The 25,576-nt window shown below is 41.3% G+C and overlaps 1 protein-coding gene across 1 annotated transcript in view; it reads right to left on the reverse strand.

The window, feature by feature from the left end:
* The window catches only part of FBP2 (fructose-bisphosphatase 2), a 43,660-nt gene extending 26,403 nt beyond the window's left edge, over positions 1-17,257 (reverse strand). The window contains exons 1-3 of the mRNA XM_086416940.1: positions 16,995-17,257; positions 11,738-11,900; positions 9,669-9,761 (exon numbers count right to left, since the gene is read on the reverse strand). Of these exons, the coding sequence (XP_086273066.1) occupies positions 9,669-9,761; positions 11,738-11,900; positions 16,995-17,164 (426 nt within the window). The 5' untranslated portion in view covers positions 17,165-17,257. The remainder of the gene's footprint in view (positions 1-9,668; positions 9,762-11,737; positions 11,901-16,994) is intronic.
* Between the last annotated feature and the right edge of the window lie 8,319 nt (positions 17,258-25,576).

Raw genomic sequence — 25,576 nt, forward strand, 5'->3', positions numbered from 1 at the left:
GCATTACTTTGCTAGCATGTAAGATGAGTGCAATTGTGTGGTAGTTTGAGCATTCTTTGGTATTGCCTTTCTTTGGGATTGGAATGAAAACTGACCTTTTCCAGTCCTGTGGCCACTGCTGAGTTTTCCAAAATTGCTGGCGTATTGAGTGCAGCACTTTCACAGCATCATCTTTTAGGATTTTAAATAGCTCAACTGGAATTCCATCACCTCCACTAGCTTTGTTCATAGTGATACTTCCTAAGGCCCATTTGACTTCATTTTTTTTAATCTCAGTTTTATTTATTTACTTTACTTTACAATATTGTATTGGTTTTGCCATACATTGACATGAATCCGCCATGGGTGTACCTGTGTTCCCCATCCTGTACCCCTCTCCCACCTTCATCCCCATCCCATCCCTCTGGGTCATCCCCATGTACCAGCCCCGAGCATCCTGTATCATGGATCGAACCTGGACTGGTGATTCATTTCACATTTGATAATTTACATGTTTCTGTGTCATTCTCCTATATCATCCTACCCTCACCCTCTCCCTTAGAGTCCAAAAGACTGTTCTATACATCTGTGTCTCTTTTGCTGTTTCACATACAGGATTATCATTACCATCTTTCTATATTCCATATATATGCGCTAGTATACTGTATTGGTGTTTTTCTTTCTGGCTTACTTCACTGTATAATAGGCTCCAGTTTCACCACCTCATTAGAACTGATTCAAATGTATTCTTTTTAATGGCTGAGTAATACTCCATTGTGTATATGTACCACAGCTTTCTTATCCATTCAACTGCTAATGAACATCTAGGTTGCTTCCATGTACTGGTTATTGTAAACAGTGCTGCGATGAACATTGGGATACATGTGTCTCTTTCAATTCTGGTTTCCTCGGTGTGTATGCCCAGCAGTGGGATTGCTGGGTCATATGGCAGTTCTATTTCCAGTTTTTAAGGAATGTCCACACTGCTCTCCATAGTGGCTGTACTAGTTTGCATTCCCACCAACAGTGTAAGAGGGTTCCCTTTTCTCCACACCCTCTCCAGCATTTATTGATTGTAGACTTTTGGATCACAGCCATTCTGACTGGCGTGAAATGGCACCTCATTGTGGTTTTGATTTGCATTTCTCTGATAATGAGTGATGTTGAGCATCTTTTCATGTGTTTGTTAGCCATCTGTATGTCTTCTTTGGAGAAATCTCTATTTAGTTCTTTGGCCCATTTTTTGATTGGGTCATTTACTTTTCTGGAATTGAGCTGCAGGAGTTGCTTGTATATTTTTGAGATTAATTTTTGGCTGTTGCTTCATTTGCTATTATTTTCTCCCATTCTGAAGGCTGTCTTTTCACCTTGCTTATAGTTTCCTTTGTTGTGTTTAATTTTAATTAGGTCCCATTTGTTTATTTTTGGTTTTATTTTCAATATTCTAGGAGGTGGGTCATAGAGGATCCTGCTGTGATATATGTCAGAGAGTGTTTTGCCTATGTTCTCCTCTAGGAGTTTTATAGTTTCTGGTCTTACATTTAGATCTTTAACCCATTTTGAGTTTATTTTTGTGTATGGTGTTAGAAAGTGTTCTAGTTTCATTCTTTTACAAGTGATTGACCAGTTTTCCCAGCACCACTTGTTAAAGAGATTGTCTTTTCTCCATTGTATATTCTTGCCTCCTTCATCAAGGATAACGTGTCCATAGGTGCATGGATTTATCTCTGGGCTTTCTATTTTGTTCCACTGATCTATACTCCGTCTCTGTGCCAGTACCATACGGTCTTGATGACTGCAGCTTTATAGTATAGCCTGAAGTCAGGCAGGTTGATTCCTCCAGTTCCATTCTTCTTTCTCAAGATTGCTTTGGCTATTTGAAGTTTTTTGTATTTCCCTACATATTGTGAAATTATTTGTTCTAGATCTCTGAAAAATACCCTTGGTAGCTTGATAGAGATTGCATTGAATCTATAGATTGCTTTGGGTAGTATACTCATTTTCACTATATTGATTCTTCCGATCCATGAACATGGTATATTTCTCCATCTATTTGTGTCGTCTTTGATTTATTTCACTGGTGTTTTATAGTTTTCTATATACAGGTCTTTTGTTTCTTTAAGTAGATATATTCCTAAGTATTTTATTCTTTTGATTGCAATGGTGAATGGAATTGTTTCCTTAATTTCTCTTTCTGTTTTCTCATTGTTAGTGTATAGGAATGCAAGGGATTTCTGTGTGTTGATTTTATATCCTGCAACTTTACTATATTCATTGATTAGCTCTAGTAATTTTCTGGTGGAGGCTTTAGGGTTTTCTATGTAAAGGATCATGTCATCTGCAAACAGTGAGAGTTTTGATTCTTCTTTTCCAACCTGGATTCCTTTTATTTCTTTTTCTGCTCTGATTGCTGTGGCCAAAACTTCCAAAACTATGTTGAATAGTAGTGGTGAGAGTGGACACCCTTATCTTGTACCTGACTTTAGGGGAAATGCTTTCAATTTTTCACCATTGAGGATAATGTTTGCTGTGGGTTTGTCATATATAGCTTTTATTATGTTGAGGTATGTTCCTTCTATTCCTGCTTTCTGGAGGGTTTTTATCATAAATGGATGTTGAATTTTGTCAAAGGCTTTCTCTGCATCTATTGAGATAATTATATGGTTTTTATCTTTCAATTTGTTAATGTGGTGTATTACATTGCTGATTTGCAGATATTGAAGAATCCTTGCATCCCTGGGATAAAGCCCACTTGGTCACAGATCTTTTTAATATGTTGTTGGATTCTGTTTGCTAGAATTTTGTTAAGGATTTTTGCATCTATGTTCATCAGTGATATTGGCCTATAGTTTTCTTTTTTTGTGGCGTCTTTGTCAGGTTTTGGTATTAGGGTGATGGTGGCCTCATAGAATGAGTTTGGAAGTTTACCTTCATCTGCAATTTTCTGGAAGAGTTTGACTAGGATAGATGTTAGCTCTTCTCTAAATTTTTGGTAGAATTCAGCTGTGAAGCCGTCTGGTCCTGGGCTTTTGTTTGTTGGAAGATTTCTGATTACAGTTTCAGTTTCCATGCTTGTGATGGGTCTGTTAAGATTTTCTATTTCTTCCTGGTTCAGTTTTGGAAAGTTGTTCTTTCTAAGAATTTGTCCATTTCTTCCAAGTTGTCCGCTTTATTTGCATATAGTTGCTGATAATAGTCTCTTATGATTCTTTGTATTTCTGTGATGTCTGTTGTGATCTCTCCGTTTTAGTTTCTAATTTTGTTGATTTGATTTTTTTCCCTTTGTTTCTTGATGAGTCTGGCTAATGGTTTGTCAATTTTATTTATCTTCTCAAAGAACCAGCTTTTGGCTTTGTTGGTTTTTACTATGGTCTCTTTTGTTTCTTTTGCATTTATTTCCGCCCTAATTTTAATGATTTCTTTCCTTCTACTAACCCTGGGGTTCTTCATTTCTTCCTTTTCTAGTTGCTTTAGGTGTACAGTTGGTTATTTATTTGACTTTTTTCTTGTTTCTTGAGGTAAGCCTGTATTGCTATGAACCTTCCCCTTAGCACTGCTTTTACAGTGTCCCATAGGTTTTGGGTTGTTGTGTTTTCATTTTCATTCATTTCAATGCATATTTTAATTTCTTTTTTATTTCTTCTGTGATTTATTGGTTATTCAGCAGCGTGTTGTTCAGCCTCCATATGTTGGAATTTTTAATAGTTTTTCTCCTGTAATTGACATGTAATCTTACTGCACTGTGGTTAGAAAAGATGCTTGGAATGATTTCCATTTTTTTAAAATTTACCAAGGCTAGATTTATGGCCCAGGATGTGATCTGTCCTGGAGAAGGTTCTATGTGCGCTTGAGAAAAAGGTGAAATTCATTGTTTTGGGGTGCAATATCCTATAAATATCAATTAGGTCTAACTGGTCTATTGTATCATTTAAAGTTTGTGTTTACTTGTTAATTTTCTGTTTAGTTGATCTGTCCATAGGTGTGAGTGGGGTATTAAAGTCTCCCACTATTATTGTGTTATTTAATTTCCCCTTTCATACTTGTTAGCATTTGTCTTACATATTGTGGTGTTCCTATGTTGGGTGCATATATATTTACAATTGTTATATCCTCTTCTTGGATTGATCCTTTGATCATTATGTAGTGTCCTTCTTTGTCTCTTTTCACAGCCTTTGTTTTAAAGTCTATTTTATCTGATATGAGTATTGCTACTCCTGCTTTCTTTTGGTCTCTATTTGCGTGGAATATCTTTTTCCAGCCCTTCACTTTCAGTCTGTATGTGTCCCTTGTTTCGAGGTGGATCTCTTGTAGACAACATATATAGGGGTCTTGTTTTTGTATCCATTCAGCCAGTCTTTGTCTTTTGGTTGGGGCATTCAACCCATTTACATTTAAGGTAATTATTGATAAGTATGATCCCGTTGCCATTTACTTTATTGTTTTTGGGTTTGAGTTTATACACCCTTTTTGTGTTTCCTGTCTAGAGAAGATCCTTTAGCATTTGTTGGAGAGCTGGTTTGGTGGTGCTGAATTCGCTCAGCTTTTGCTTGTCTGTAAAGCTTTTGATTCCTCCTTCATATTTGTTTTTTTTTCCTCCTTCATATTTGAGTGGCATCCTTGCTGGATACAGTAATCTGGGTGGTAGGTTATTTTCTTTCATCACTTTAAATAAGTCCTGCCATTCCCTCCTGGCCTGAAGAGTTTCTATTGAAAGATCAGCTGCTATCCTTATGGGAATCCACTTGTGTGTTATTTGTTGTTTTTCCCTTGGTGCTTTTAATATTTGTTCTTTGTGTTTGATCTTCGTTAATTTGATTAGTATGTGTCTTGGGGTATTTCGCCTTGGGTTTATCCTGTTTGGGACTCTCTGGGTTTCTTGGACTTGGATTCCTTCCCCATTTTAGGGAAGTTTTCAACTATTATCTCCTCAAATATTTTCTCATGGTCTTTCTTTTTGTCTTCTTTTTCTGGGACTCCTATGATTCAAATGTTGGGGCATTTAACATTGTCCCAGAGGTCTCTGAGGTTGTCTTCATTTCTTTTCATTCTTTTTTCTTTTTTCCTCTCTGTTTCATTTATTTCACCATTCTATCTTCTATCTCACTTATCCTATCTCCTGCCTCTGTTATTCTACTGTTGGTTCCCTCCAGAGTGTTTTTTATCTCATTTATTGCATTATTCATTATATATTGACTCTTTTTTGTTTCTTCTAGGTCCTTGTTATACCTTTCTTGCATCTTCTCGATCCTTGTCTCCAGGCTATTTATCTGTAACTCCAATTTGTATTCAAGGTTTTGGATCATTTTTAGTATCATTATTTGGAATTCTTTATCAGGTAGATTCCCTATCTCTTCCTCTTTTGTTTGGTTTGGTGGGCATTTATCCTGTTCCTTTACCCCACTTGACTTCACATTCCAGGATGTCTGGCTCTAGGTGAGTGATCACACCATTGTGATTATCTGGGTTGTGAAGATCTTTTTTGAATAGTTCTTCTGTGTATTCTTGCCACATCTTAATATCTTCTGCTTCTGTTAGGTGCATACCATTTCTATCCTTTATTGAGCCCATCTTTGCATGAAATGTTCGCTTGGTATCTCTAATTTTCTTGAAGAGATCTCTAGTCTTTCCTATTCTGTTGTTTTCCTCTATTTGTTTGCATTGATCACTGAGGAAGGCTTTCTTATCTCTCCTTGCTATTCTTTGGAAATCATTTGAATATTCATTGGAAGGACTGATGCTGATGTTGAAGCTGAAATTCAAATACTTTGGCCACCTGATGTGAAGAATTGACTCATTTGAAAAGACTCTGGTGCTGGGAAAGATGGAAGCAGGAGGAGAAGGGGATCAGAGAAGATGAAATGGACATGAGTTTGATTAAGCTCCAGGAGTTGGTGATGGACAGGGAGGAATGGCGTGCTGCAGTCCCTGAGGTTGCAAAGAGTTGGACACGACTGAGCTACTGAACTGAACTGAACTGAATAGCCTAGTGGTTTCCACTACTTTTTTCAATTTAAACCTGAATTTTGCAATAAGGAACTCATGACCTGAGCTACAGTCAGCTCCCAGTCTTGTCTTCACTGACTGTATAGAGCTTCTGCATCTTTGGCTGCAAAGAACATAATCTGATTTCAATATTGACCATCTGGTGATGTCCATGTGTAGAGTCCTCGCTTGTGCTGTTGTAAGAGGATGTTTGCTCTGACCATTGCTTTCTCTTGACAACATTCTGTTAGTCTTTGCCTTGTTTCATCTTGTACTCCAAGACCAAACCTGACTGTTACTCCAGGCATCTCTTGACTTCCTAGTTTTGCATTCCTTATTTTTACAATCCCCTATGATGAAAAGGACATCTTTTATTGGTTCTAGTTCCCAAATGTGTTGTAGATCTTCACAGAACTGGTCAACTTCAGCTTCTTCACCGTCAGTGGTTGGGGCATAGACTTAGATTACTGTCACGCTGAATGGTTTGCCTTGAAAATGAACTAAGATCATTCTGCCATTTTTGAGGTTGCTCCAAAGTATTGCATTTCAGACACTTTTGTTGTTATAAGGGTTACTCCATTTCTTCTAATGGATTCTTACTCACAGTAGTAGATACAATGATTACCTGAATTAAATTCACCCATTCCCATCCATTTTAGTTTACTAATTCCTAACATGTAATGTTCACTAACATCTACTAAGAAACAGATGTTCAGTCTTGCCGTCTCCTCCTTGATCAGCGGCTTCATTCTTTCTGAACCTGTTAGTAATTGCCCTTCATTCTTCCCAGTATCATATTAGATGCCTTCCAACCTGAGGGGCTCATCCTCTAGTGTCATATGTTTTTATCTTTTCATACTGTTCATGGAGTTCTCCTGGCAAAAATACTGGAGTGTGTTGCCATTGCCTCCTCCAGTCGACCACATTTTGTCACATCTCTTCACTATGACTCATCTGTCCTGAGTGGCCCTGCACAGTATGGCTCATAACTTCACAGAGTTATGCAAGCCCATTCACCATGACAAGGCTGGTACCAGTGACAAGAGCGTTCATTTTAATTTAATCTGATAAACATAAGATAGTGCTGTTTTTGTTTTTTTTTTTTTCAACTTGGTCAACTTGATGGGTGGGAAAAAAAAAAGATACTTGCTTTAGTTTCCATTTTGTATAATTAATAAAGTAAAATTTTATATATTAATTGACCATTTTATTTCTTATTGTGTAAGTTGCCTGTTTCACGTCATTGGTTACTTTTCTATCTAGACAGTCATCTTCTTATTGTTGATTTTGGGCTTCCCAGGTGGCGCTAGTGGTAAAGAACCTGCCCGCCAATGCAGGAGACATGAGAGACTTGGGTTCAATCCCTGGGTCAAGAAGATCCCCTGAAGGAGGGCTCAGCAACCTCCAATATTCTTGCCTGGAGAATCCCACTAACAGAGAAGCCTGGTGGGCTACAGTCCATAGGGTAGCACAGTCGGACATGACTGGAGCAACTTGGCATGCAAGCATTGTTGATTTGCTTTTTACATATGAAAAATATAAATGCCTTATATGTTGCAAACATTTTCCTCAATTGTCATCTGCCTGTTAATTTTATTTACAGTGTCATTTCTTTTGCAGTTTTTTTTTTTTTTTGTAATTAGAGCTCTGAAGCGACCTGCTCTCTCACTAGAGCATTAAGCAATATTGTCCCCCTTCTTTAGCAATACAATCAGAGAGAATCTGTGGTTATTTGGACTAGCCTTCAGAGCCTGTGTTTTGCTTAAATTTTAAGACAAAATCTCTGTGTTCAAAAATCACCAAAATCCAAAAAAAAAAAAAAAAGAAAAAAAAAAGAAAAAGAAATAAGCAAAAAAAAAAAAATCACCAAAATCCATATGTGAATAGCCCATATTATATATAATAATATTCCTCTCTTTTTTGTTTCAGACTTCATTTTCTTAGAACAGTTTTAGAATCACATAAAAATTGTGGGAAAGAAATAGAGATTTCCAACATATCCACTGTCTGCACACATGCACAGCCTCATTCATTATTCCTTTTCATTTTTAAATCAGTTGGTCTTAAGATGCTATTAAGACCATCATAAAAAAGGAAAAGGCAAAAACCGTTTGCAGATTATACATAGAATAAGGGATGAATATCCAGAATATATAAAGAACTCACACAACTTAATGGCAAAAAACACAATCTGACCAAATAGACATTTTTCCAAAGAAGACATACAAAGGGCCAACAGGTACATGAAAAGATGTCTAACATCATTAACCATCAGGGAAAGGTAGATCAAAACCACAATGAGATATCACCTCACACCTGCCAGAAGGACTAAATAAAAAAGATGAGTGAGGACACGTGTTGGTGAGGATGTGGAGAAAACAGAACCCTTGTGAACTGCCCGTGGGAATGTAAACTGGTACAACCACTATGGAAAACAGTGTGGTGGTTCTTCAGAAAATTAAAAATAGAGCTATATATAATTTCCAGGAATTATACTTTTTAGTATAAACATGAAGGAAATGAAATCACTATTTCAAATGTGTATATATATATATATAATTCAGCCATGAAAAAGAAGGAAATCCTGCAATTTGTGATGATATGAATGAACTTTGACAGTGTCATGCTAGATGAAATAAGCCAGAGAAAGATAAGAACTGTATGATCTCATTTATGTGTGGACTCAAAACAAACAAAAAAAACAACCCAACTCATAGAACAGATTGGTGGTTGCCAGAATCAGGGGATGGAGGTAGGTGAAGGGAGTGAAGGTAGTCAAAGATATAAACATCCAGTTATAAAATAAATAAGTCCTTGGGATGTAATAGATGGCATGGTGACTACAGTTAACAATACCACACTGTATATTTGAAAGCTGCTATGGGGTTTCCCTGGTGACTCAGATGATAAAGAATCTGCCTGCAATGCGGGAGACCCAGGTTCCATTCCTGGGTTGGGAAGGTCTCCTAGAGAAGGGGATGGCAACTCTCTCTAGTATTCTTGCCTGGGGAACTCCATGGACAGAAGAGCCTGGTGGGCTACAGTCTGTGGGGTGGCAAAGAGTCAGACATGACTGAGCAACTAATGTGAGAGTTGCTCATCACAAGAACAAAAAACTGCACCTATTGAGAGGGTGGATATTGACTATTTCATTGAATTTTGCCAACAACCTCAATAAGCCTGGAAGCGAGCTCTTCTCAATAGGAGACCAAGCCAGCTAACACCCAGATTTTGGCCTTATCAGATACAGCTCAGCCATGCTGTCAGACTTCTGACCCAAGAACTGGGACACAATAAATGGGTGTTGTTTTAAACCTCTAAATGCGTGTGAATTGTTACAGCAGCAACAGAAAATGAATGCAATAAGATGTGAGACACACAAGGAAGGAACACAGGGGCCTTCAGATGTCACTTGGAACTTAACTCCATGTCTGGCATTTGTATCACACCCAGATTTTCAAAATAAGGTCCCATGTATCCTCTCACCCTGCCTTCCCATGAACACTGAGACAAGGGCTGAGGGAAAATACCGACTTGGGTCTTCAATGAGGATTCTGAGGCAGAGGGAGGTTCGTAGCTTGCTTGCTGTGGTGTGTCTGGTTAGTGGGAGGACAAAGGTTAGAACTCCAGACTCGTGGCTCTGAGCCCAGGAACCTTCCTGAAACCATCAGAGGAAGGAGGTGTTAAAGAGCAGACTGTTTGCTCACCTTTCTGTAGATGGCAAATATGGTTCCAATGGAAGCCAGGCAGTCAATGTTGGAAGATCCGTCCAGAGGGTCAAAGCAGACCACGTATTTCCCCTACGTGCACAGAAGGCAGAACACCTGATCAACACAGGTCAATACACTGCATAAGTCAACACTCTGTTCCAGTGAACACACTCTGTGTAAGTGGCTGAGTCTGGCAGGTAACACCCCATCAGAAGCGACTTAGACCAAAGGGATATCCTTATCAAAAATTACAATTACAATTACTTAAGGAATGCAGAGCATATCCACATATATTAATTGTGCAGTTCAGAGCTCACTTGCCCATAAACAGATTAGCTGATTCCCACAGGGGGTGAAGATTAGCTGATTAATCAGATTAGCTGATTCCCACCTATCCCCAAATATCTTTACTCCCACCTACTCTGGCTTCATCCTCCCCTCCTACCTGGGACCACTGGGAATTGCTGAAGGTGTGAGAGGAACTGGTCTGAACTGGGCACCATGCTGGAAGGAGTTGGAGAAGCTTCAGATAAACTTGGGCAAGTTCTACCTAAGTCCATAGTAAGGTCGTTATTGAATTATTGATACATCGAGCTTCTCCCCAGACAGGGTTTCTTCATTTTGGCACATTTTTATCAAAACAAAACTTCAGGACAAGGTCCCAGGGCCTCTGGGCCTCTCTTAATTAAGATAGCAGCTGTATGAAAGTACATCAAGAGAATAAAAGTATTCCTTTGGGTTTTGCTACATCTGCCTTTCCTTTCTGACTTGAAGACCAGAAGACAGACCAGGTGGGGTCCTGGGATACCAGGTCCCTCATGTCCGCCCATGCTGCTGTCACAGACAACTCAGTGGAAAGAAATCACCAGATAATTTTTACTGACCGCCTAGGTACAAGGTTCTGTGAGAGCCTTAATGATGGGGACTGGGGTCTCCTGGCTCATTAAATACTGCCAGGACAACATCAAGTAAAATGGGAGTCATTTCTCCCACTGCTTAGCTACTTTTCCCCTGACTTTCCAATGAGTAGTGCCCTAGATTAATTTGGCTTTCCTTCCTTCTTTCTCAATAGGAGGTAGGGGTAGGGGAGTGGAATCCATAAACTTGGAAATCTCTCATTCTCCCTGTAGATAATCCAAATCAGCTCATTCATTCATGCCTGCATGCATTCAGCAGTTATTTGCTCAACATCAAGCACACACTGGAGAATGTTCAGGAGCCGGTGTGACAGTTGAGAATAACAGGTGTGACTTAGCCTGAATTACGTGAGACAAGTACAAAGGGCTTTTGCACAATCCTCAGTATATAGTAAGTGTTTAATAAATTTGGCTTTACTTTTTCCATCCTTTCAGCTAATCATAAAGCAATGGCACCTTGTCCCCAAGATCCAGTGTATAAAACAAGAGCCAACAGTACTGGCATTTATGTGGTATTACTGTATCGCAACTGAACATGGGTTAAATTTTTGGCCACCAATTTTTAAAAAAATAAACTGTGGAAACATACTGAATATAGACCCTCCCCAGGCATGCCATGAACTAAACAAGTTTACCATTGTATTAAGGCAAGAGCAACAATCTTTACAATTTCTTTTCTGTTGTAGTCTAACAGGTTGCCAGGCATAAGGAAATCTCTGCTAAAACCAAACCCCCTTGGGGAAGGGGCGAAGATTGTGGGGATGAGAAAAGTAAAAGACCAAAAATATCGCTCTTCCCAGGAACTCTACTTTTTACTGGACCTGATTTTCAAGCTCCAAAACGTTGGGACTTGTTACTAATACATTAGGTGAAAACCCAAGATGAACCGTGTCCACTGATAAGTTTCGGTAAAGCACTCTGATTTATTTCCTGAATGAATCACTTCCTTATTATGGAGTCTCTTTGACTAAACAGCAAAAAACTTCAAAGTAAAGAAATACGCAAACCGTGGTTTCTGGAAAACAAAAATTAAGCAATAGAGAAAAAAATCCCAGAAACTGAAATAAAGCAAGGCAATCAGGTTCTTCCCAATTCAATTGCGCCCTCCACTGGTGAACAGAAGAACCTCAGCCCGGCTGCCACACGTACCCTCTTCTCCTTGGAGGTGATAATGGCTTCTTTATTCTCTTCCGACACCAGGACGCAGGTGCTGTAGGAGGACTGGAGCATGTTGATCACCAGGGCATTGGATAACACGTCCAGTTTCTTCACCTCATCCCCCGTCACGTTCACGCTTCCCGCGATTCCGTACCTAAGACGGCAAAAAGCTGGAGGAAATCAGGAAGGGAGCCCAGGACTCCAGCGAAGATGCCAGGACGCCAGGACACCTCCCCTGTATCCCTCTTTTCCCTTCATGGCTCCAGGGTCTCCAGATGATAAATACGACCGAGTGCGTCCTGTCTCACAGCGCTGGTTCTTACCCTGGCTCGGAGCCACTGTTCCAAGTTCCTAGTCATCTCAGTAACACTACAGGATTCAATCTTACTAATGTACAACTCTGCCCCACCCCCGCCTCCCTCGGGGCCCTGAAGGACGGAGGGGGAGTTCATAAAGTCAGACACATCGCCATAATTAAAAACTTTAAAAAGTAAAGGACTGTGGATTTCCAGCCTTGGAATTTCTAGTATTTGTTGATTATCCTCAAATAGTGGCCTGTTGGGCTGAAATAAAAACTGTTCTGCTGTAGCCTGGCATTACTTGAATAAAGAAGGAAATTAGGGATAAAATTTAATTTGGTTCTTTATTACCATTACCAAGCAATATAAGAAAGAGTGGCAGTGTAAAAATTCTATTTGGGTGCTTTGGGTTATAGAGGATTGCTATCTAAAGTCTCCGGCTCCCGTCCTCGTGGGTAGGAACCTTCTAAAAAGCCAGTCAGATCACCCCCATCTCTCCCAGAGTCCCCAAGTCCCCCATACTTGGCTTCAGACCCTATCAAGGGAGCCCTGGCCCCACACTTGGCCTTGCCGCTTAGCCTTTCACCCTCAGCCTCTGGAACCCTGCGTGTGCACACACCTGCCTTCCATGGACTCCTGGTTCACTGTCCCCTGGCTTCATGCTCCATGAGCCACATGGCTATCACTCCCCTCCAGCCTTCCACATTCCAACAGCCGCAAAGGTCCTGAGGCCACCAGCACCCCACAAGCTGCTTTTCTCTTTCCCACCTTCAGTCATGGGGTGTCCCCCCACCCCATGGAAGTGCTTTCTGCCCGCTGACAGCTTAGCCCTCCTAACATCTTCCAGAAGCTTCCCTGGTCCCACCACATACCAGACACAGCCCTGTCAGCCCTTCCACAGCAGCTCACAGTCTATTCATGGGAATGTCCTCCCTGATGGATTGTCTGCTCACTGAAGGCAAGAGCTATGCCTCACTGTGCCTGTTTGCACAGTGCTCAGAGGCTCAGTATACCTTCACTGAATTACAAAGAATGGATGGCAGGAAAGTAATTCCTTCCTCTCCTTTTTGTTAACACCATTTATTTACTGAAGGATTCTTCAAGTGTTTCTAGCAAGTAGCCAGGGTTGAGAGCCACTGATTCACCCTAAACTGGGAGACAACTCATTTCCCATCCCTTTCCCTGACTGACAACATCCCCCCTCTCCCCAAGAGGTGTCTCCCATCACTTGATGTCTGATGTGATGAGATCTGCCTTGGAAAATGATACTGGTAGACTGACCTCAAAGACTGTACCTTCTACTTCAAAATAAAAGCAAACAAGCACACAATGACAAAACTAGATTGTTCTGCATCAGCGTTTACAGTGTTCACAAACCCTGTGAACTCGGTTTTCTTGTTTAATGCAGCTTCTACTGGAGAATGAAAAGCTGGGGTGCCTGGGGCCTGTGGGTGGTGGGGAAGAGAAACAGGCTCTCTGTTCGATGTTTTGCAAACACCGCTCCCCAACACCACACTAACCCTGTCCTTACCCTACCTCTCAGCCCACCCTGTGCACCCTCCTTGCAGGAACTGGGCATGTTGCTCTGTCTCCCTCCCTTCCTACAATCCCTCCATCAACACCTCTCCTTCCAGAAAGAATGGAAGCTCATTCACAAGAGATCTAATTGCCTGACAACTGCTCCAAGTTAGATCATGGACAGGAAAATGCTTTATAAGCCATAGACAGTAACTTCTTACTGCTTTTACTAATGTTAAAACTTTACTGACATATTATAAATGAATTGTTCTGCATTTTGACATTAGGAAGCTGTGGAGAGGATTCTGGGGACAGCATTCCCAGAATGCTAACATTCCCTTCTTCCTATAGCAGGAAGCAGGAAAAAAAGAAGAAAAATATGAGACTTTCAGATCAGTTTTGCATTTATGGAGCATGTGCCTAGAAATATCTTCCCAAAAAGAGGAAGCAGAGGAATGAGGTGCTTGAAGCCCCCTAAATGGGAAAGAGACAGAAATATCTGAATCGGCAGAACACATGATCTCTGTCAGACTTAATCCTGCCTCTGTCCTCCGATGAAGTGTGAAATTCTGACATCTTGTTTCCACAGGCTGCGCCCGCCACCTAGTGGTCAGTTGGCAACATCGACCTGTTAGCCCGCAAATTTCCCCAGGTTTGGACCTGAGTTTGAGCAATCCCCGGGAGTTGGTGACGGACAGGGAAGTCTGGTGTGCTGCAGTCCATGGGGTCGCAAAGAGCCAGATACAACTGAGCGACTGAACTGAACTGGGCTTGGAACCCAACAACCTCAGATATGCAGGTGATAGCACTCTAATGGCAGAAGGGAAACGGAACTAAAGAGCCTCTTGGTGAGGATGAAAGAGGAGAGTGAAAAAGCTGGCTTGAAACTCAACATTCAAAAAACTAGTATCATGGCATCCTGTCCCATCACTTTGTGGCAAATAGTTGAGGAAAAAAGTGGAAACAGTGGCAGATATTATTTTTCTGGGCTCCAGAATCACTGCAGACAGTGACTGCAGCCACAAAATCAAAAGACACTTGCTCCTTGGAAGAAAAGCTATGACAAATATAGACAGCATATTCAAAAGCAGAGACATCACTTTGCCAACCAAGGTCTGTATATTCAAAGCTATGGTTTTTCCAGTAGTCATGTATGGATGTGAGAGTTGGACTATAAAGAAAGCTGAGTGCTGAAGAATTCATGCTTTTGAACTATGGTGTTGAAGAAGACTCTTGAGAGTCCCTTGGACAGAAAGGAGATCAAACCAGTCAATTCTTAAGGAAATCAACACTGAATATTCATTGGAAGGGCCAATGCTGAAGTTGAAGCCTCAATACTTCGGCCATCTGATGTGAAAAGCCAACTTATTGGAAAAGACCCTGATGTTGGGAAAGATTGCAGGCAGGGCAGGGGGAGAAGGGGATGACAGAGGATAAGATGGTCAGATGGCATCATCAGCTCAAGGGACAAGACTTTGAGCAAATTCCAGGAGATGGTGAAGGACAGGGAAGCCTCGCATGCTGCAGTCCATGGAGTCTAAGAGTCGGACACGACTGAGTGACTGAACAACAAATAATGAGCACTTACTGAGCACTTATTATGGGGCTGGCAATGTCAAAATCATCATCACATGGGCTTACTAAGCCTTACAACAGCCCCACAAGTTAGTTAGAGGCTATTAGTATCCAAGTCATTTTACAGTTTTACAGTCCCTAGCGAGAGTGGGTCATTGACTATAATCAGATGGCATGAAAAACCAAGTCAAAGGAACACCTGAATTATCCAATCCCTAAGTCCACTTCCTCTGGACACTACATGACCACGAAGTCACAGTTCTGCAGCAATTAGCCACAACCCCTGCCCTGCCCAGCCCCCTGCACAGGGGAGCCCATTCAGGTGAGTAACACTCAGCAGACAGCCTGGGGAACTGCTCTACACGCAGCCCCGCTCACCATCAGGCAGGAGCAGAACAGAGACAAGTGGCTGTGGCTCACATTCACAAAGGTCCTTGAAGATGGAGTTGGCCATTACTGCCAAGTGAGGTACTAAGACAGTTAAAGCAACTCACAGAGAGAAGGGAAGCCAGTCACAATCTCCTCTAACTTGGAGCTCATTACTGGGTTACTGGGTCATGAAACCTTACATTAATATAAATAAATTCTGTAATTATCACATTGTTTTTGGTGTTAAAAGTGCTAAGTTGTTAAGAATAAATATTTTTTACTTTTTTTTTTTTTTGGTCCCTTGGCTGTCAGGATCTTCGTTCCCTCACCAGGGATCAAACCCATGTATCCTGCGATGGAACCACAGAGTCTTAATCACTGAGCCATCAGGGAATGCCCAGGAATAAATATTTTTAATTATTGGATTTGGCTATTTCTTCATTTTGGAATAATAATAATAATGAATGATGGGGTCTCTTCATCTTCTGAGAGGACCTCCATTGGAATTGCTACCAGGAAAGTGGAAACCCAAAGACTAATCCTTTTCACCACAGACTGGAACCGGACCCTTGGCTGTGAGGATCAGCAGCACAGCCTGAACTTGGCCTCCTGGGCTTGGGTGAAGCACCAAGAGAGCAAAGTGGAAGAAGGCCCTTCATTCCCTGCTCCCAGGCCAGCACCTCCCAGCATCCTGCATACCAAGTGGACAGAAGGTTGAGTCACAGAGAAGAAATAACAACTGGTTTTAAAAGCAAAACACTTCTTTCAACAATGAACAGGAGATGGATGATGGGCCTTAAGATTTGGTAAATGAGAGAAAAAAAGATTCGGTAAATGATTTCTAGCTCCTGACAACTTTGGGCAAAGGTCGTGACAGTAAAACCACTCCTATCTGCCCAGGGCGTCAGGAGTGGTCTCAAGTCTCCCGGTGGTCGCTTTGTGCCAGTGAGAATGCTAATAAGAGTCTCCTTGTCAGAGGTGGGCTTTTCTGTTGGCTCAGAGGGTGAAGAATCTGCCTGCAGTGCAGTACACCTGGGTTCAATCCCTGGGTCGGGAAGATCCTCTGGTGAAGGAAATGGAAACCGACTCCAGTATTCTTGCCTAGAAAATTCTGTTGACAGAGGAGACTGGTGGGCTACAGTCCATGGGGTTGCAAAGAGTTGGACATGACCAAGCAACTAACAGATTTCAGATTTAACTGAGGATATGTTTTCATGGAACAAGCCCCTGAGCTTGTCATTAGAATACACAGCGACTGGAAAAATGATGCTTTTTTTCTCCATAGCATGTCTCCAAGAATTTTGTGCCTTTCCTGAGACAAGTCAAAGGCCTCCTTATCAAACCACACCTGGCAGAAACTTGGAAGGCCATTTCCCTGCAGGGTGTGCGGGTTAATACTTTTGACCCAGTTTCCGGCCCAGACTCCCGCAGCTCTGCCCACCCCCACCGGACCGGGGTCGCAACGTGTCGTCGGGGATTTCACTCACAGGTTGGCCAGGCCCGCCTTACGCACGGCTGAGGAGATGGCTTTGATGGCCGTCAGCATGGAGTTGAGCAGCTGCGTGAGCTCCCCGGTGCCTTTGGCCTGACGCCCCTTTTCCATAACATAGCGGGTCAGGGTGAGCATGTCCGTTTCGAAGGGGCTTCTGTCCCCCATGGCGGCGGGTAATTTTTCGGATTCTTTTCTCACTGCAGAAGAAAGCCTTATCTTTAAGGGCTGATCAGTGGCTCCGCAGTATCAGAGCTGATTAGAAATCTGTACCTTGGTGCCAGGACCTTTAAGGGAAAGTGCCTCAGATCACGTGGTTGAGATAACTGGGCGAGCCCTCAAGGAAACCTCTCTGGCTGGCTGACCTGAAGGCTGCCAAGGAGCCATAAGTCAGCTGTAAATAGAACCTGGAACACAGACCTGCTTTTTCTTGATGAACTTTTTTTCTTTAAAGACCTTAAGAAGCAATCATTTGGTAACAGGTAGGAGATGAGAAATCCAGCCACTAGAAAAATGAGTCATAAAACTCTTATTCAAAGACTCAAAAGTATTCTTCACATGTATTTCCTGCAGGGTTTCATTCCTTCCTGGGGCAGGAGTCAGTCTGGCAGATAACTTATCTGGGGTATAGGTCACATAACAAAATATTGGCAATCCGCTTAGCCAGGCTTCTTTCATACGTTTGAAAAGGATGCTTTTTAATTCCAAAAGGCCTATATGACTGAGTGGATATTTATAGTTGATATTCAAATCTGGAAGAAAAAAAATTTTCCAGCACAGTGCCTAACACCAGAGTTACTTTATTAATTCTTTAGTTTTCCAATTTCTCTACATTTGTATTTTCAAAACAAAAATAATACTTGCTTATTGAAAAGGAAACACTGTGGAAACGGCCCATCCCCTAAACCACCCTGTAGAAATAGCTGTATTAGAGCTGGTGGGGTCTGTATTGGTAATGGGCTTCCTTGTGGCTCAGACAGTAAAAAAAAATCCGCCTGCAATGCGGGAGACCTGGGTTCAACCCTGGACTGGGAAGATCCCCTGGAGGAGGGCATGGTAACCCACTCCAGTATTCTGGCCTGGAGAATCCCTATGGACAGAAGAGCCTGGGAGGCTACAGCCCATGGGGTCGCAGAGAGTCAGGCATGACTGAGGGACTAAGCACACACAGTACTAGTAATAAGCACCTCAGGCAGGTGTGTGGGTGGGGTCTGCATAGGGTGCTCCAAGCACTTTCTCTAGGAGCAGAGAGAACCTGGTTCCAGGTTCCAGGCTAACCATCTGCTAGTTGTACGGTACAACTTTGGAAAAGCTCCTGAAGCCTCATATTCCTCACTTATAAGTGGTGAAAACAATAAAACATCTACCTTTACAGAGTGATTGTGAGGGTTAAAGTGATAAGGTATGCTTGTCACACAGCAGGTGCTCAATACTGGTTAATTACTATTACCTTTCCAATTTTATGATGTCTGTATAACTATTAGGTATACATATACAATTTCATTTTACGAAATAGGACAATATGTGCATTGCTGGGCAATTTGATTTTTTCCTTTGATAGTTACTTCAATTGGAATGTGTTTAGCTGCAAGTAATAGAAAACATAGAGTGATTTAAATATGCGGGAAGTCTCACATATTTTTCTCATATTTTCTCTGAGGCAGCAGCTGGCATTCATGTAGCTGGTCAAAAGTTCCATTAGGAACCTCTCTGTCTCCTCTCTGTAATCCCTGGCCAGTGGGCTTTTGCCTCCATGCTTATCATCTCATCATCACAAAATGGCCATTGCAGCTCCAAACATCTAGCTCACACTGAAGTTTCAGAGAGGAGAAGGCAGCTTCAACCACATTAGTTCTCTTTTATTAGGAAATAAATAAGTCATTCCCCGGAAACATCCATTACCACCCCTCAGCGCTGTCCCAAGAAACCTTCCACTTATGTAGCATTGGCCAGATGGGTGATGCTTTCTGCAAGAGTTGGACACTGGTGTTGAATCAACCAGTCTTAAGTGTCTACCACAGCAAACATCTTTGTGTCAATACACAGAGACATACTGCATTCCCACCTGTGGACAGTTAGATTTTCTTCTAAATGTTTGTTCTTCCAACAGTGCTGTACCAAGCTTCCTCACCTTTGTGCCAGTGCTTGTGTGAGGGCTTCAGTAAGATACAGCTGTAGAAGATGAACTGCTGTGTCAGAGCATTTTAATTTTGACATCACCAGGATCTAAATTTCTTTAAGAACATAAGAAAACGTTCTTTTTCTTCCCCAAGAGTTTCTGGGAATTGTGAGGACTGTAGAATGGAACTTTCTTTGGTCCTCATGTATCACGTTGCCATCCATAAGTAATTCAGTTTTGTCCTTCGCACGGGACATCAACCATAATTCTTCAGACATAATTATAGAAAGGGCAGTGGCTGGATATTAGGCTACCTGGGTCAGTAATTGGCTGTAACTGAAGAGACTGGCCTGGTTCCTTGGTTTCCAGGTTTCCTTTGAAGTTGAATGTCGTCATCTGATTAAGAGGGTTTCCCCCCGGTGGTACAAAACAATGCCACTCAGTGGACTGTCACATCTCTTCTGGAGAAATGAATGTGTATGTTCACGCCAAAAGCCACTCATAAATATTTATGACAGCTCTATTTATAATTGTCAGAAACTGCTAACACCCAAATGCTCCTCAATGGGGGTAAAGAAACTGTGGTATTAATAGATGCACAAAATAAAACAATATTCAGCAATGAAAAGGAACAAACTATTGGTACAAACTGCCTGTGGCACTGGGATGAATCTCAGAGACATTATGCGGGTGAAGGAAGCCAAGCCTAAATGGCTATATGCTATATGATTCCATTTATATGATATTTTCAAAAAAAACAAAACTATAGTCAGAGACCAACTTCATTGTTGCCAGGGTAGTTGGTGTGGGCAGGGAGGATGGAACAGGGAATTCTTTGCTGGTGGAACTGTTTTGTATCCTGATTATGGTGATGGCAACTTGAACCTATACATGTGTCAAAATTCATAAAACTATTCATTTAAAAAACATTATTTTATTGTAAAGTGAAACTCTATGCCCATTAAACAATAACTCTCTCTTCCCCCTCAATCCCTAGTCCCTGGCAGCCAGCATTCTACTTTCAGTCTCTATAGATTTGATTATTCTAGGTACTTCGTATAAGTGGAGTCATATAATATTTCTCATTTTGTGGCTGGGTTATTTCACTCAGCATCATATTTTCAAGGTTCATCCATGTTGTAGCATGTGTCTGAAACTTCCTTTTTCCACTGAACGATATTCCACTGGTGGATACATCACATTTTGTTTACCCATTAATCCGCTGAGGGACAGTTTGATTGTTTCCACCTTTTCCTATGAACAATGCCATCATGACCATAGTAGGACAAATACATGTTCAAGTCCCTGCTTTCAGTTTTTTGAGGGTACATGCTCAGAAGTAGAATTGCTGGGTCATATGGTAACTCTGTGTTTAACTTCTTGAAGAATCCCTGTACCATTTTCCACAGAAGCTGCACCATTTCACTTTCCCGCCAGCAGTGCACAAGAGTTCCAGTGTGTAGACATCTTTGCCAAGAATTTTTTTCAAAATTTTATCTATTTGTTTTTATCTTTGGCTGTGCTGGGTCTTTGTTGCCGCAAGCAGGCTTTCTCCGGCTTTGGTGAGTGGGGAGTACTCTCTAGTTGCGATGTGCAGGCTTCTTATTGCAGTGGCTTCTCTTGTTTGCAGAGCACGAGCTCTACAGCACGTGGGCTTGGTGCACAGGCTTTGTTGCCCTGTGGCATGTGAAATCTTCCCAGCCAGGGGTTGAACCTGTGTCTCCTGCAGCAGCAGATGGATTCTTATACTGGACCACCAGGGATGTCCATTGTGTGTGTTTGTTTATTTTTAAATAACAGCCATCCTCATGGGTATGAAATGGTATCTGATTGTGTCTTTGACTGGCATTTCCCTAATGATTCATGATGCTCAGCATCTTTTCATGTACTTCTTAGTCTTTCTAGTTTCCTTTTATTATGTTTTCTGAAAGTATTTGTTCACAAGAGATTGGAAATGAAAGTAACAGACTAGTGCTTTATCACAGGCACCCAGGGTTGATAATTTGAGGATAGGAGGGAGAGTATTGGCTGGTGTCACCTCTAAGCAGTCAACCACTCGTTTATAAAGGGATTCAAGGCAGGGGCTGCCAACCTCCTGCCTGGGCTAGGCTGGAGCAGCAGTCCCACCCCTTTGCAGCTGCATTTAAATGTCAGAAGTTTGAGTTACCCAGTGGTCTAAGATTGCAGCTGATGACCTTTCAGCAAATGCCAAAGTTCTTTCAGGGCACATGACAGGGTGAAAACATATTAGGAGCTATGGTGAAAGCCCCGAGGAAGGGAGAAGAGCATCCAGATCACATTTATTTATTTCAGTGCTAAGGATACACTGGTGACCACTAAGCTATCTCTGGCCTTGCTCTGCTTAGTGAAAAATGCTCACAGACCTAAGTCTAACAAAGACAAGCAGACCCTTCTAATAGCCAGGACCATCTCATGTCTGCCTCAGGGCCCTCCACCCAAAGGCAGGGATCCAGAATGTGACTCTAGACTGTCAACTGAGGGAGTACTCTTTGTTAGCAAAACTCTGCTAAGATGCTTTATGTATACTCTCTCATGTAATCCCAACATAGCTTCTTACCTTACTTTGTTTTTGAAGTTTTCAATCAGAGAAGATTTTATTATGTGTTTAATTGCTCAGTCGCGTCTGACTCTTTGCAACCCCATGGACTATACCAGGCTCGTTTGTCCATGGAATTTTTCAGGCAATAATATGAGAGTGGATTGCCATTTCCTGCTGGAGGGAATCTTCCTGACCCAGGGTTTGAACCCACATCCCACTGTGCTGCCTGGGAAGCCCTATCACAATGCCTTCAGGTAAAAATGGGGAAAAAAATGTAATGCAAAATATTATGCAATTATGGCAAAATGTGTCAGAATATCTACACACTTGTCCCCATAGGACTATAGTAGTTACTATGTACCTGAGCACTGACCATTGAACACTGTGCTAAACTGCTTCACATAGGGACTTTGTGAGACCACAGCTTCCTTTTCTCATGCCTCAACCGGCTTGATGCTTAAGCATCAGCTTTGTAGGTCAACAGAAAACAAAGATAAAAAGTAAAGAATACAATTTCTACTTTACTATAACATAGCAATACCAAGTCTAGCTTTCAATGTATAAAAATATGAAGAAAGTGCTGTATACAGTCTTCAAATGCAAAAATGAAGTTAAAGTGGGACTGGATATGTTGGACCTCTATTTTCTTTTTTCTTTTTAAAAATATTTACTTATATATCTGCATCAGGTCTTAGTTGCAGTTTTCAGATTTTTCTAGTTGCAGCACACTGGCTTTACAGCGTGTGTGAACTCCCTGGCCAGGGATCTAACCAGAGTCCCCTGCATTGGAAGACAGATTCTTAACCACTGACATGCATGTGTGCTAAGTTGCTTCAGTCATTTCCAACTCTTTGTGACCCTGTGGACTGTAGCCCTCCAGGCTCCTCTGTCCATGAGATTCTTCAGGCCAGAATACGGAGTGGGTTGCCATGCCCTCCTCCAGGGAATCCTCCCAACACAGGGATGGAATCCGCATCTCTTGCATCTCCTGCATTGGCAAGCAGATTCTTTCCCTCTGGCACCACTTGGGAAGCCTCCTTAACCATTGGAACACCAGAGAAATCCCTGGACTTATATTTTAATTCTTTGGTACCCACTGCACCATTTACCTATATTCTCATGATACTATGCTTTTTTAAAAAAAATTTTTTTAAAGCTTTACTTTTTAGGGTAGTTTAGGTTGACAGCAAAATTGAGAGGAGGTACTGAGATTCCTCATTTCCCACTGTAACCACACATGCATAGTCTACCCTGTTATTAACATCACTCACCAGAATGGTATGGTATTTTGTTCACTTTTTTTTTTTTTTAACAAAGAATGAACCTACATTAGCACAGCATTATCACTCAAAGACCATAATCAACCTTAAGGTTCACTCTTGGTGTTGTATATTCTGTGAGTCTGAACAAATGTAAAATGACATATGCCTATCATTATAATATATGTTATATATTATAATATGATATATATCACACAGAATAGTTTCACTGACCTAAAAATCCTATGTGCTGTGCCTTTCACCTCTCCTCGCCACCTTACCCCTGGCAACCACTGATATTCTTATTGTCTCCATAGTTTTGCTTTCTCCAGAATGTCAAATAATTAGAAGCATACAGAAGGTAGCCTTTTCAGATTGGCTGCATTCATTTGGAAATAGGTGTTTAAGATTCCTCCATGTCTTATCACTGCTTGATAGCTCATTTCTTTTAAAAATGAATAATATCCAATTGTCTAGATGTACTACAGTTTAGTTATTCATTCATCTACCAAAGGACATCCTGGTTGCTATTGCCCACTCATCTTTATCAAAGATCAGTTCAGTTCAGTTCAGTCTCTCAGTCGTGTCCGACTCTTTGCGACCCCGTGAATCGCAGCACACCAGGCCTCCCTGTCCATCACCATCTCCCAGAGTTCACTCAAACTTACATCCATTGAGTTGGTGATGCCATCCAGCCATCTCATCCTCTGTCGTCCCCTTTTCCTCCTGCCCCCAATCCCTCCCAGCATCAGAGTCTTTCCCAATGAGTCAACTCTTCGCATGAGGCGGCCAAAGTACTGGAGTTTCAGCTTTAGCATCATTCCTTCTAAAGAACACCCAGGACTGATCTCCTTTAGAATGGACTGGTTGGATCTCCTTGCAGTCCAAGGGACTCTCAAGAGTCTTCTCCAACACCACAGTTCAAAAGCATCAATCCTTCACAGCTCAGCTTTCTTTATAGTCCAACTCTCACATCCATACATGATCACTGGAAAAACCATAGGCTTGGCTAGACAGACCTTTGTTGACAAAGTAATGTCTCTGCTTTTGAATATGCTATCTAGGTTGGTCATAACTTTCCTTCCAAGAAGTAAGCGTCTTTTAATTTCATGGCTGCAGTCACCATCTGCAGTGATTTTGGAGCCCCATAAAATAAAGTCGGACACTGTTTCCACTGTTTCCCCATCTATTTCCCATGAAGTGATGGGACCAGATGCCATGATCTTCGTTTTCCGAATGTTGAGCTTTACGCCAACTTTTTCACTCTCCTCTTTCACTTTCATCAAGAGGCTCAAAGATCAGTTGACTGTATTTATGGGGGTCTATTTCTGGTCTATCTGTTCTGTTCCATTGTCTATTCTTTTGCCAATACCACGTTGTCTTAATTACTATAGTTTTACCTTAAGTCTTCAAGTCAGGTAGCTTAAGTCCTCCAGCTTTTTCTTCTCATTCAATATAAATTTTAGAATCAATTTAAATCAATATAAATTTATTTCTCTCCATATAAATTTTAGAATCAATTTGACAATATTTGTAAAATATCTTGACTGGAATTGCATTGAATATATAGAACAAGTTGGAAAGATGTGACATCTTGATAATATTGAGGCTTTCTATCCATTCATTTAGTTCTTTGATATCATTCATCAGAGTTTTAAGGTTTTGTTTGTTAGACTTACACTATTTCATTTTTCAAGGTGTCAATGTCAATAGAAATATTTATAATTTCAAATTCTACCTGTTCATTATTGGTATGTAGGAATATGGTTTGCCTTTGTATAATATCCTTGAAGCCTGCAGCCTTGCTATAATTGTTTAGTAGTCCCAAGAGGGGTTTTTTTTGTGTGTGTGTGTATCAATTCTTTTGGATTTTCTACATAGACTACAATGTCATCTGCGAACAAAAGCACTTTTCTATCTTCCTTCCCAATCTGTGTATCTTTTATTTTATTTTCTTGCTATATTGTGTTAGCAAGAAATTCCAGTATGACATTGAAAAATAGAGATGAGAGGGAGCATCCTTGCCTTGCACCTGATCTTAACAGGAATGTTTTGAGCTTCTCATCATTAAATATGTTATCTGTAGGGTTTTTGTAGATAATCTCTATCAATTGAGAAAATTCCCTTCTATCCCTGGTTTACTGAGAATTTCTATCTTAAATGGGTTTTGTCAAATGCTTTTTGTGCATCTATTGATATGGTTATGTGATTTTTCTTTCTTAGTCTATTATGTGATGGATTCAGTTCAGTTCAGTAGCTCAGTCGTGTCCGAGTCTTTGCGACCCCATGAATTGCAGCACACCAGGCCTCTCTGTCCATCACCAACTCCCAGAGTTCACTCAGACTCACCTCCGTCGAGTAAGTGATGCCATCCAGCCATCTCATCCTCTGTCATCTTCTTCTCCTCCTGTCCCCAATCCCTCCCAGCATCAGAGTCTTTTCCAATTTTCAAATGTTGAGCCAGTCTTGCATACCTGTGTAAGTCCCACTTGGTCATGGTATATAATTATTTTTACAATTTTTTTATTTGATTTGCCAATATTTTGTTAAGAAGTTTTGCATCAGGGAGGTCCTAAGATGGCAGAGGAATAGGACAGGGAAACCACCCCACCCCCCCCACACACACACACAAATTCATCAAA

Source organism: Bos grunniens, chromosome 8 (assembly GCF_055505025.1).
Source record: "Bos grunniens cultivar Pamir isolate PY7600 chromosome 8, Bosgru_T2T1.0, whole genome shotgun sequence".
NCBI lineage: Eukaryota > Metazoa > Chordata > Mammalia > Artiodactyla > Bovidae > Bos > Bos grunniens.